The following is a 13,644-nucleotide window of genomic DNA, read 5'->3' as shown; positions in this document are numbered from 1 at the left end:
AAACTAAACAATTATCAAATTAAAAGATTACCTCATAATATAAATGATTATTTTCTTTATGACAAATTAAATTACAGAAAGAAGGATCTCAAATATAATTTGATATATTCTCACATAAATCGTCCATTGTAATTATATTCATATGAGTGAATTGATATACTCATCATACATAACGGATCATATAGATTCAAGCTAACGGATAAAATTCAAATTCTCGTTATATATTGTATCTTATTATTGCGGATAAATACAAATCATATATTTGCTCCGTTTATAGGGTTTTGGCCAAGTCAAGGCATATAAGGAGCCACGTACCTTGGAGACACAGACCCGAATGGGAGACAATTAAAAATGGGGCCCCGAATCCAAGAAACCGAAATGGCGGTCGCCCATCGAAGAAACATAAAAGCGCGCATTGAAAAACCCCCCGATTTTCATTTCTCAGTCTTCCCAAATTAGGGTTCATATTGTTCTCCTTATTGCGAGACTCCAATCGCAGAGGATCTCGTTGAAGTGTTTTGTCTATGATTTCAATTTTTCAGTTGTTTACCTGCTCGTATTATTATGGATTATTGATTATTAATACCATTAAAGCAAAGACTCTCCATTGGTATCAGTAATGTGGATAATTTTTATCAATCAAACGAGCTCAGCAGTTTGTAAAGGGCTGTGATTGCTTCCTTGTTTATTTGGTAAGTGGATTCCCACCAATAATTATCTACTTAAATCGGCATAAAAAATATACTTAACTTAGAATTCATTCCTTCGGCAAAATTTGAATTTTTCATTGATGTTAAGAAATCAACCAATCAATCAGCATAGAGAAAACCTCATGAAAAATTGAATTATATTGCTAAAAGAGGCTTGTAGTTGTTTTCTTTTGCTGACAGGAAAAAAGAGTAATGGAAGAAGAGGAAGAAGATAAGATTTTACTCAGCAGTTTGGGTGTGACCTCTGCAAATCCTGAAGATATTGAACGTGATGTCTTGGACCAGGTTTGTTATGTACAGGTTGAAATATTGATTCTCTGTAAACCATTAGGTGATAAGAATGTTGACTAGTTTCGTGAGATGCTTTGATGTTTATAATACAAGTTAGCACTTAAAGCTAATTAATTCTTTCTCTGTTACTGGTTTCCATTCACTCTAAAAACTTACTGGAGATGGACTTAGAATTTTCATATAATGGCAGGCAACTAGGCACGTTGGGCAGAGCAATGAAGCTACGGGGATTGCTGAAGAAGAGAGAGTGGAAAGAAAGGAAGAAAATGAAGAAGGATATGATAAGAAATTAGATTTGTTTAATAAATTGAGAGCTGTAGAAGTAGAAATAGATGCTATTAAAGATGGCTTTGGACACTTGGAGCGATTCAGAAGAAATGAGGAGGAAGTCCCTGATACTGATGGTTGCAGCGAGACAAAGCATACAAAGAGTGAGCAAAGCATAATTCAGGCACCTCTGGATGATTCAAACCTTCAACATGCTTTAGCTGATGATCGTCTAAGAAGTCTTCTCGAAACAAAGGCTCAACTTAGGAAAGAACTTTCAAATTTTGCTAATGATACGTCGCCTGATGCGTTGATAAGAGATCTTGTTAAGGATCAACCTAAATTCAAAAGAAAGGTGAAAGACGTTCAGAAATCAAGCAACAAGAAGAGCAAACGGAGGAAGACAGCATTGCTGGATGATGATGATGATTTTGATGCAGTGTTAGCTGCAGCATCTTCTGGATTTGTGGAAACAGTATGTGGTTTTTTCGAACTGTAAATTGAAAAGATTTTGTAAGCTGGAAGCTACATGCTTGTTGTGTTTGACAATAATAAGTACATAAGCATCTATTATTATACCTAAACATATGGAGCTCTCAAGCTAACCTCATATTGTCTCTGTCGTAGGAAAGAGATGCACTGGTGAGAAAAGGAATGTTAACCCCCTTCCACAAGCTCAAAGGCTTTGAACGTCGGATCCATGATTCAGAGTCTTCTGGTAGACAAAGTGCTGCAGTTGATATAAACAGTAATGACAATGACCTTGCTTCCACCAGTATTGCCAAGGCTGTCCAATCAATCTCACAGGCAGCGCAAGCTCGTCCAACCACCAAGTTGCTTGATTCTGCATCATTACCAAAACTTGATGCACCAGCCCACCCTTTCCAAAGACTAAGAAAACCCCTAAAAATCCCTCAATCATTAGAGATTACTACAGAGAAGAATGGAGAATTTACTAGAAAGAAGAAAAGGCCGTTACCTAGCAAAAAGTGGAGGAAGTTGGCATCTCGTGAGCAAAGGCAGGACAAAGGATCAGGTATATTTATACACATGCTTTTGTGCTATGCACCTAGGACTGGTTCAGTAGTAAGGACACAATGCATGAAGTTTTGGCATGCGTCACGAGCTCAACCTTATCAGTAATTTAAGCATGGTATTTAAGTGGGAGCAGGGTTTTGAGGGGAGAGGGGCATACTCCCTGATAGGGCTGGGCAGTCAGTCTGTTCGGTTCAGTTTTAAGATTTTTGGTTTTCTAGTTGGTAAAAGTGAAACTGAAACTGAGCTGAAATTAGTTGGGTTTGGCTTATATTGGTTCAGTTCGGGCCTTATCAGTTGGTAAAGTTTTGTTTGGTTGAAGTGTAAGTCTCATTAGATACTAGTCGCTTGGTAGTGGATGACTAGTTTAGGCCTGCTTTGGTTTATGACAGTTTCACTTAACAGGCATAAGCTGGTCAGAAAATTGATTTAAGGAAGAACGATGATATTCACATTTGAAATGTCACCTCCCAGCTTACTATAAAAAATCCTACTCATAAATAAATAAACAAATACAATCAGACAAACAACCTAAAACAAAAAAGTAAAAGAAGATAAAAACCTGTGACTTTTTGAAATCGATAGGAGAAAGAAGAGAGTACGGATTTCGAAGGCTGAACTGCTTCAGAACATAACTTAGAGAAAGAGTCGCATACTTTGATTCCAAACCAGAAGTTGCTTACCTGAACAGGGCCAGCGATGAGAACAGTGAGCAACAGTAATTTGTAATTTTGTAGGCTAAAGTTTGAAGACTATACTGCTTGACGGCAACTTTATATAGTGATGAATAAGTATTAGATATGTTATTAATGGAAGAAGAAATTGTGCTAATCAGGAAAAGATGTAGCCTCAGGAAGAGAAAAACGAAGATTCCCTTATCGTAAAAAAAAACTGAAGAGGATTGATGGAAAGCTGAAGGCAATTTGAAATTTCGAAGTCTGAGCCACTAAAGCAAAGGCGAAGAGTTATAAAAAAAAATCCTTAATTTAGGAAGTGCGATTTTTTGGTGAACCGAAAAACTGAAAGATTGAAACCGATTATCAAACTTTATAATCGAAGTTATAAGAAAATAACCCTGAACAGACAAAATAAACTGAAAAGCTGAAACCAAAAAAACCAAAAATTTTGGTTCGGTTGTTTATTCGGTTGTATGGTCATCCATACTCCCTAAGTTTTGAACTGTGAACACAATTGGGTTGCCGATCACAAAATGTGTGTGTGTGTGTGTTTGTGCGTGCACTCTTATATTGCTAATAAATTACAGAACAGATTGCTATTTTGTGATATATTCTCCTCCCTTCCTGAATAAGTATTTGATTTTTAGCTAATATTCTAGGTGCATTGCTAATTCTTCTCTAGGAATTATATTAGTTTTATGGTTTTGTTTGCTCATGATATATTTTCCTCCAAACATGAATAGCTCCATAATGCCACTCTGTTGCGGTTGAGCTTTGCCTATCAATGCCAACAGCTTGTAGTATGTTTATCCTAGTGACAAGATTGGATAATAAGTTAACATCTGAAATGTATTTTAGATGGTCTATTGCTAGAACTCATATCGGTTTCATGTTCTTGACTAACTTTGTTAAGCTTGACGTAGTAGTATCAGTATTATGATTTGTAAGCTTGATAGAAACTCTAGCTTTTAATGCTTATATGCCAAATATTTAGACTGTATGGTTCCTCAAACATTTTGGTGTCCAAGCAGAAAGATATTGGTCAAATTGTTTTGGGTGGGGGGTTGTAAAATTCACATATGAACTTCATATTTACAAAGATATATATAAAAGGTACTAAAGTTTGTCTTCTGCTGAAGATGTCAATACCTCCAGTCATGAGGACAACAAAGGGGATAGTGAAGATGTAGAACCTTCTTTCGTGGCACTTGAAGGTGGATTCAAAATCCCGGAAACTATCTTTAACAAACTTTTTGACTATCAGAAGGTTGGTGTACAGTGGCTGTGGGAACTTCACTGTCAAAGAGCTGGTGGGATAATTGGAGATGAGATGGGTCTTGGTAAAACCATACAGGTTTTGTCTTTTCTTGGATCACTGCATTTTAGCCATATGTATAAGCCAAGCATTATCATTTGTCCGGTCACACTTTTGCGGCAATGGAAGAGGGAAGCTAAAACATGGTATCCCAGCTTCCACGTGGAGATATTACATGATTCAGCTCATGATTTATCAAGTAAAAAGAAGCAAGCAGATTCTGAAAGTGAATATGAAAGCGAAGATCTGCTCGATAGTGAGATTGAAGGAAAAAAATCTTCTAGGACTTCTAAAAAATGGGATTCTGTCATAGCTCGTGTTGTAAGATCAAATTCTGGGCTATTGATCACCACTTATGAACAACTCCGTCTATTGGGAGAAAAATTACTTGACATTGAATGGGGTTATGCAGTGTTAGATGAAGGACATCGAATTCGGAACCCAAATGCTGAAGTTACTCTTGTATGCAAGCAGCTCCAGACTGTTCACCGTATCATAATGACAGGGGCCCCAATTCAAAACAAGTTGAGTGAACTGTGGTCATTGTTTGATTTCGTCTTCCCTGGAAAGTTGGGAGTTCTACCTGTGTTTGAGGCTGAATTTGCTGTTCCCATATCTGTTGGGGGTTATGCTAATGCAACACCGTTGCAAGTTTCCACAGCTTACAGGTTGGTGTTTTATCCCATAATAGAGCTATGTAGGTATCTGTAGTTACCTTCTACTCTTGATTTTTAGCTTCCAAGTCAGAAGCGAAGGGACTATCTATTTTTTTCTTTATTTTTTGTATTTAATTATGGTTAAACTTATTAATGATGAAGAAGGAAATCTGTAGTACTCCAGGACAACCAATTCTCGCTCTTGCCCCAACTCTTGTGAGGACAAAATTAAACTAAATAGAAGCTAAATATGGGAAATTACTGATCAGAACTTGGATTGCTTGTAATCCGTTAATTTATTACTAAACCCTGTCTGATTGACACATCTTGGACCCTTGAGGGGATCTGATGTGGTCCTCACAAGGGGATGGGGTGTTGAGTTTGTGGTTCATTTAATGTGGCTTTGCGCTGTTGATATGCAGATGTGCTGTGGTGTTGCGTGACTTAATCATGCCTTACCTCCTCCGGCGGATGAAAGCTGATGTCAATGCTAATCTCACAAAGAAAACTGAGCATGTCCTCTTCTGTAGCCTCACTACAGAGCAGCGATCTGTTTACCGAGCTTTTCTTGCTAGCTCTGAGGTTGAACAGATTTTTGATGGGAGCAGGAACTCTCTGTCTGGAATTGATGTAATGCGTAAAATTTGCAACCATCCCGACCTTCTTGAGAGAGAACACTCCTGTAGAGATCCAGACTATGGAAACCCTGAACGCAGTGGAAAAATGAAAGTTGTTGCAGAAGTGCTTAAGGTATGGAAGGAACAGGGGCACCGTGTTCTCCTTTTTTCTCAAACTCAACAGATGCTTGATATTCTTGAGAGATTTCTGGCTACTTGTGAGTACAATTATAGGCGTATGGATGGTGTCACTCCTGTAAAGCAGAGGATGGTTTTGATAGATGAATTTAACAATACAGATGATATTTTTATCTTCATCTTGACAACAAAAGTTGGTGGTCTTGGGACAAACTTGACTGGAGCTAACAGAGTAATCATCTTTGACCCAGACTGGAACCCATCAACTGATATGCAGGTACTTCTACTCTTAGCCTCTTGTTATTGATTTTCCAATTATGGAGAAAATGAGATTCTTGGTACCTCGATAACAGACTGTTTTCTGTTGTTGGACTTCAAATATTACTTCTGATACTTTAGCCCCTTGACTAATGGTGCTTGGAAACTTTCATTCTTTTAAAAATGATAGACGATTGAATATTAAAAAAAAGAGAAAAGAAAAGGAAAAAATTGGGGATGCAGAAACAGGTTTAAGGTAGCAAACCTGTCCAGAAGTTGAGGACTCAACTTACAATTAAATCGTGAAAAACAGGTTTATAGATAAGATAAATCACTAGAGTACGGTTTGGGGTAAGGGATTGGGGAGCTGCGAAGTATTTTATTTATTTCTTTTGGATAAGATAAAGTGTAGCTGTGAAAGGTTTTTTCTCTGAGTTAAATACAGTAACATTGACGGGCAAATTTGGACCCAACAAATAATTCTCTTTAAATTTCCTTACAGAGGAGAATGCTGGTAGGTTGTTGCTTGCCAGTGTAATTAAACAGAAAATATACAAGAAAAAAATATAAAAAAACAAAACAAACAAGTCAATGCCAAACTAGAGGAAAGGTCTCAGATATTTGTCAAATTAGAAAAGAGGAGAGGTGTATTGAGTTCTATTGAAGTAGGGTGGATGTCTAAGTAAATATATATTTTTTAATTTGGGTGGGGTGGATGCCTAAGTAGTTAATTGATATTTGCTCAATGTTTTTAATTGCGGCCTTTACATAGGACAGGCCAGGGAGCGTGCTTGGCGTATTGGTCAGAAAAAAGATGTTACTGTGTATAGATTGATTACCCGAGGAACCATTGAGGAGAAGGTGTATCATCGACAGATTTACAAGCACTTTCTTACCAACAAAATATTGAAAAACCCACAGCAAAGAAGATTTTTTAAAGCAAGAGATATGAAGGATCTCTTTACATTAAATGATGATGGAAATGGGGGATCTACAGAAACATCTAGTATTTTCAGCCAAGTATCTGAAGATGTGAACATTGTTGGGGCTCCAGATAATCAAGATAAACCATCTTTTACAGCAGAGACAGAAAAGGATGATGATTCCAAGATTGGCGAGGGAAACAACTCAGATCCCAATGGAAAAGCGGGAGATGATAACAACAACGGGGAGTTAGATGAAGAAACAAGTATCCTGCGGGGTCTTTTTGACGCTCATGGGATCCATGTAAGTTCTCTATTTTTGCAAGTCAATGCACAGTAGGCTTCGTGTTCCCAGCCATCCCCATTCCATATGTCACTGTGTGCTGTTGATGCTCATGAGATCAAGTTGATCACTGTGTCTAAATGCTTTACTTATTTCACCCTTATTCTGTGTATTCTTTTTTGGTTTGGGGTTGTCCTGGGGTAAGGGGGATTTATCAATTATCTTTACTTGTGTTACACCCATGTCAGTTCTGTAGAGGGGAGGCTTTTGGGTTTGAGAGAGAAATTAAGTACAGTAATTTCTGTTTCAACATAATTTGAAGCTTGGTTTTGAGTTAATTTTTGCTATTCTGTTTATTATATTCCCTTGATCACCTTCATTTGTCGGCGATTTCTTTGTTTTACTTGGTTTATTTATCTTTTGTGCTTTACCAGAGTGCGATGAACCATGATGCTATTATGAATGCTCATGATGAAGAAAAGTTGAAGCTAGAGGAGCAGGCATCCCAAGTAGCTCAGAGAGCTGCAGAAGCACTGCGGCAATCAAGAATGCTTCGAAGCCGAGAAAGTGTAGCAGTGCCAACCTGGACTGGCAAATCAGGAGCTGCTGGAGGGCCATCATCTGCTAAAAGGAAATTTGGTTCTACTGTTAATGCTCAATTAACTTGTAAATCATCTGAAGAATCCTCAAGTGGCTACGCTATTAGGGAAAATGCTTTTGCTGCAGGGGCATCTTCTGGAAAAGCATTGTCGTCAGCTGAGTTATTGGCTAGGATTAGGGTGAATCGTGAGAAAGCTGTTAGTGATGGACTTGTACATCAGTTTGGTATGTCGGCTTCAACCTCCAACAGCAGAGCAGGATCTGTAAGTAATGGGCACCGGAGTGCATCTTCTGGCGAAGTGGTTCAGCCAGAAGTGTTGGTTCGCCAGATCTGTACATTTATACAACAGAGAGGTGGAAAAACCAATTCAGCCAGCATCGTAGATTATTTCAGGGACAGGGTACCATCAAAGGACCTGCCACTGTTCAAGAATCTATTAAAGGAAATAGCGATTCTTGATAAAAACCCTAATGGATCTTTCTGGGTTCTAAAGCCTGAATATCAGGATCAGTAATGCATTCCTAATTCGAACATATGATCCATGCACTCCACTTTTGTGCTTTCTCAGAAATGAAATACCGTATAGCAGTTAGAAACATCTCAAGTGATTCAAAGTTCATTTTTCAGTTAAAAGTTTGCCTATTCCTTTGAGGGTCAAGGTGACTTATTCATTAGGCTGAGAGACTTTCTTATTAGTTCTCAGCATCTTTGGTCAGTATTAACACTCTAGGTAGTTGGACCTATGGGCAGTGTACAAAGTTAGATAATTTTCAGCTTCCCATACATCATTGATTTTTCTTCGTAACAGGGAATAGTTGATACTCCGGAAATAAAACCGTATACCCCCTACACCCAAAAAAAAGAAAACTTGTTTTGCTTGGTCTTACTGAGACTTGCACAACAGCTGTTCGTTTCATTTGGTTGCAGTTGGCACATCCGTTGGTCTTATTGGTTTGTTGAAATTCTTTGAATCAGTAGATTTGATGCGCTAGTATATAGGCAGAGTTGCAGGAGGAGGAGAACATCGTCTACTCATTGAAAAAAGGAGGAAATGAAGTTGCAGGAATTTAGGCCATAAAGGGAAGCTACATAACACTAGATCTCAAGTGATTAGTGAGTGACAAGAAAGATAAATATGAGGAACGGAAGTTCTCACACACTTTATGAACTTCAAAATTTCCTTGGAACATCTTTCGAAAACTTTAAACTCCCAAGTTTTATCTATGTTTATTGATTCAGTAACTTTTTCTTATTTAGAAAGAAATGTTTTTGTATTCCATGTACAACTGTCGAAGCAACTTACTATTATTAGCGCAAAATACTGTCTCCTTGCTCCTTGGACTACCAAACTACCATGGGAAAATAAGGTAAAAAGGGACCTTTGAGAGTGAAATGAAGGATAGGGGATTTGTATTTTTTTTATTTTTTTTTATTATAAATATTTAATTAAATGTTAATTATGAAGAGATGGGGTTGAATTAGAATATTTAAAAGTTTAGGATAAAAATTAAAAGATTAAAAATTTTTAATAAAACCCTAATTTTCATTCATTTACTCCACTTTTTTAAACTTATGTTCTCTATTTCCCTCTTCTCTTTTCTTTACTCCATTTTTTAAAACTTCTGTTCTTCATTTCCCTCCTCTCTTCTCTTTTCTTCATTTTTTTCAACGCTCTTGTTTCTTTTTCTTTCATCTTCTTCTTCCCTAACTTCTTTACTTTTTTTCTTCTCCGTTTTTCCCTTTCTTTTTAAACTTTTTGTGTTTTCATCTTCTTCTTCTTCGGATGTTGTCATTCTTATTTTTTTCTTCACTCCGATTTGATTGTGAAAATTATATTAAAAAAATTGATGAGAAGAGAACAGAAGAGTGGATATGTTGTAAATGTTTATATAAACATGAGTTGTTCAAGCAACCAAGAAGATATTTAAACAACCAAAAGTTGTTTAGTTTAAACAACCAGAAGATATTTAAACAACCCTAAATTATTTAGTTCAAACAACAGAAGTTGTTTAAACAACCAAAAATTATTTAAAAAACCAAAAATTGTTTAGTTCAAACAATCAGAAGATATTTAAACAACCCTAAGTTGTTTAGTTCAAACAACCAGAAGTTGTTTAAACAACCAAAAGTTGTTTAGTTCAAACAACCAGAAGATATTTAAACAACCCTAAGTTGTTTAGGTGTTTTTTACAACCCTCTTATATGTTGGACCTATTTGTAAATAGCAAAACTTTGGGGTGTATAAAAATATTCTTTTTTAAATTAGCATAACCCATTAATACCTAATTATACTAGAGTCCCTTTTACCCAATTTTTAAAACTTGTGTCCTATATCCTCAAATAGATAACTCAAAAGTCTCTTTTAATTAAAATCCCCAACTACCATCTTATTCTGGTACGCATGGCATATGTGTTGGAATGTGGGCCATAACTTCCATGGATGTAGTCCGTAACTTTCATAATTCTCATGGAAGTTTTCCAACTATATTCACTATCTCTACTATTCTTTCACTATCTCCGCCACTCTTCAACTACTCCACTCCCACTAACTTTCCGCTAATGATAACTAGCACTTTCCACTACTGTTCTTGATGGTAGAACCATTATAAATAGGACATGTCTGGTTAAAGGTCCCTAAACACAAATTCTCCTTCTAAATTCCACACTATCTTGAGTGAGGTTTGAGTGCTTAGAAGACTTATCGGATTGGAAAACCAACGCTGACAACTTCTACTATTCGTAACAATGACTGGAGGTATGTCGATATGCTATTTTTGCTGCGCTATTGCTCTGTATAATCTAACATTTGGTATCAGAGCAATCTGACTACCTCTGCCTTGTTGGTTTCTCGGTTTTTGCAAGAGAATTTCAAAATCGTTGTAATAGATCTTGATTATTAGATCTGTCTTTAGAGTTGTTTCTAAGTTTGCATTATTATATTTCTGTATGTAATCTTTGAGTTTCTTTACATACATATATATATATAAAGCATATGAAATTTAAGTTTGTTGCATAATGTTCAACAATAAATCTTGTATACGATTTTGATTTAATGTCTAGTGATTCATATAATTTTATTTGATTGAGATTTAGCCACAATAATTTTAATTAAATAATATTACATATTATGTTTTGAATCACTTAAAGAAACTATAGACATTAAAAAAAGATAAATGTCTAAGTGATCTAAAATTTTATTTGTTTAAAGTTTAGTCACAACATCTTTAATTGAATAAAATTTTAAAGTTAAGGATCACATAAAGAAATTTTTTTAGACATTAAAATTGTGATTAACTATGCATGATATGATAACTTAATTTCTTTATTATTGGATTGCATAATTAATAAAGATAAAATATTAAATACTTTTCATAATTACCCACAGGAATTATGAATGAGAGTTTAATAGTTTTATCATAAAGATAAAATATCATGCTAGTGAATTGTTAATTTTATCATTAAATGTGAATCTAACTAAATTAAAAATTCAGCCCACAACCAATTTTTATATCAGTAGATTCAATTTTATATTATTTGCCTCAAATTTATGTCAAGTATGTATGCATATTTTTGCAGTTATGCAACCAACAAATTTCTATGATATTTCTGATATTCCCAAACTAAATGATGAGAACTATAAGATTTGGAAAGAGAGAATTCTCCTTCACTTAAGGTGTATAGATATTGATTATGCTATCAGAAAAGGTGAGCCACCTATTAATGAAATCATCACTTAAGATGAGATTGCTCTTCATGAACAATGGAAATGCTCTAACCGTTTTAGTGTTATGTTCATTAAGACTAAAATCTCTGTTGGTATTCGTGGTTATGTTGAACAGTATAACAATGTCAAGGCATTACTAAAGGCTATTGATGAACAATTTGAGACTTCAAATAAAGTACTTGTCAGCACCTTAATTATGAAATTCTAATCAATGAGACTCATCAATGTGAGAGATGTGCGTGAGCACATTATGAAAATGTGAGACTTAGCGGCTCAACTAAAGATTCTTAAGGTCGAAATGTCTAAGAATTTTCTTGTGCACTATATTTTGAACACTTTGCCTGCACAGTATGATCCATTTAAGATCTCTTATAACACATATAAAGACAAATAGTCTATTAATGAACTTATGACCATGTGTGTTCAAGAGGAAGGCCGACTGCTGATGGAAACAGGAGAAAGTGCATTCATGACTACCCAAGGAAAGAAGACCAATCGAGCCAATAAGAAGTGGAAAGGAAAGACACCACTTGAAACTGACATTAAGAAAGAATCCAAGTGTCGCTTCTATAGAAAGAAGGGGCACATAACACAAGATTGTGTTAAGTTTCAACAATGGCTTTTTAAGAAAGGTACTTCAATCTCTCTTGTTTGTTATGAAGCTAATATGATTGATGTTAATCATCGCATGTGGTGGATTGATTCTTCTTCTACAATCCATATTACAAATTCCTTGCAGGATTTAAGAAACCTGCGAAAGCCAGTGGGAGCTGAGCGAAACATCTATTCTAGAAATAAGATGCAGTCTCATGTGAAAGCTATTGAGATATGTAATTTAGTTCTTAGTAGTGATTTTGTTTTAGAGTTAGAAAAGACCTTTTATGTTCCTAATTTTTCTATCAATTTAATTTTAGTATCAAGACTTGTACCTTTGGGACACATGGGGTCCTTACAAATCTCCCACGTACGATGGTTATAGATATTTCCTTACCATTGTAGATGATTTCAGTAGGAGAACCTGGACTTACCTTTTAAGTGCTAAAATTAATGCTTTTCCAATGCTAAAATATTTTATGGCTATGATTGATAGACAATTTGGAGCTAAGGTCAAATGCATTAGATCTGACAATGCTTTAGAACTAGGAGGGGGGACAACTATCTCTGATGTTTTTGCTTCCCAAAGAATATATAATTCATCAAACCTTTTGCACTGCCACCCCTCAACAGAATGGTATTGTTGAAAAAAACACACAGACCTTTTTGGAAACATCTAGAGCTCTTTTACATCAATCTAAACTCCCTACATGTTATTGGAGTGAGTGTCTTTTAACTGCTGCATTTGTAATCAACATATTTCCTTCTTCTTTCCTGGATGGAAAAACTCCTTATGAACTCATATTTGGTAAAGCTCCTAGGTATGAATTTCTTAAGTGTTTTGGTTTTTATGTTTGCATCTACCCCTTCTCACAATAGGTTGAAGCTTGAACCAAGAGCAATACCTTGTGTCTTTCTAGGGTATCCACCTAGAAAGAAAGGATACAAGCTCATGGAGTTAAGATCTAGAAGAATTTTTATCTCCAGGGATATTCATTTTCATGAACAAATATATCCTTTCTCTTCCAATGCATTGCTTCCTCCTATTCCTCATTCTTTTCCCTCATCTATGGAGGATGATATCACTAATGATCCTATCATCATTCAACAACCTATTTCCACTGGTCCTTTTTATCTTGTACCTTCTAGTTCTATTCAACATTCTCCTAGTGATGCCTCAGTCCCTCAACAACTTGATATCTTACCTCCCAATTATCCTGTTGTCTTGCCCGATCCCATAGACACATCTCTTGCTCCTTCTTCTAGAAAATTAGAGAGGGTCTATAAGACTCCTGCATATCTAGATGATCATATTTTAACTCTGTTTATCTAACCGATCTGAACTCTACCTTTTTTGCCTCTGTTTAAAACCCTTCTACTTATCCTTTTACTAGTTTATCTGATTCTTATCAAAGATTGCTCAATTCTATTTTTTTCTCACTGAGCCTACATGTTTTGAACAAGCTATTTTACACCCTGGTTGGGAAAAGGCTATGGAAACTGAAGTTGAGGCACTTCAAACTAATCATACGTGGGATTTATTGGACTTATCAGT

The 13,644-nt window shown here is 35.8% G+C and overlaps 1 protein-coding gene across 3 annotated transcripts; it reads left to right on the top strand.

The window, feature by feature from the left end:
• Positions 1–302: 302 nt before the first annotated feature.
• Positions 303–8,560, top strand: LOC129882748 (protein CHROMATIN REMODELING 8). 3 transcript variants are annotated; one of them, XM_055957180.1, is made up of 8 exons: positions 303–692; positions 891–1,010; positions 1,192–1,743; positions 1,896–2,304; positions 4,120–4,963; positions 5,374–5,983; positions 6,742–7,191; positions 7,605–8,560. In XM_055957180.1, the coding sequence occupies exons 2-8, from the start codon at positions 903–905 to the stop codon at positions 8,283–8,285; spliced, it is 3,654 nt and encodes a 1,217-aa protein (XP_055813155.1). In that variant the 5' UTR covers positions 303–692; positions 891–902; the 3' UTR covers positions 8,286–8,560. The 3 variants fall into 3 exon arrangements, with proteins under 3 accessions (XP_055813155.1, XP_055813157.1, XP_055813158.1); XM_055957182.1 differs by having other exon boundaries at positions 871–1,010; XM_055957183.1 differs by having other exon boundaries at positions 305–692; positions 891–995.
• The last annotated feature ends 5,084 nt before the right edge of the window (positions 8,561–13,644 follow it).

This window comes from Solanum dulcamara, chromosome 3 (assembly GCF_947179165.1).
Source record: "Solanum dulcamara chromosome 3, daSolDulc1.2, whole genome shotgun sequence".
Classification (NCBI taxonomy): domain Eukaryota; kingdom Viridiplantae; phylum Streptophyta; class Magnoliopsida; order Solanales; family Solanaceae; genus Solanum; species Solanum dulcamara.
Note: the sequence above shows the minus strand (reverse complement) of the source record. Positions and strands in the feature narration are given on the sequence as shown.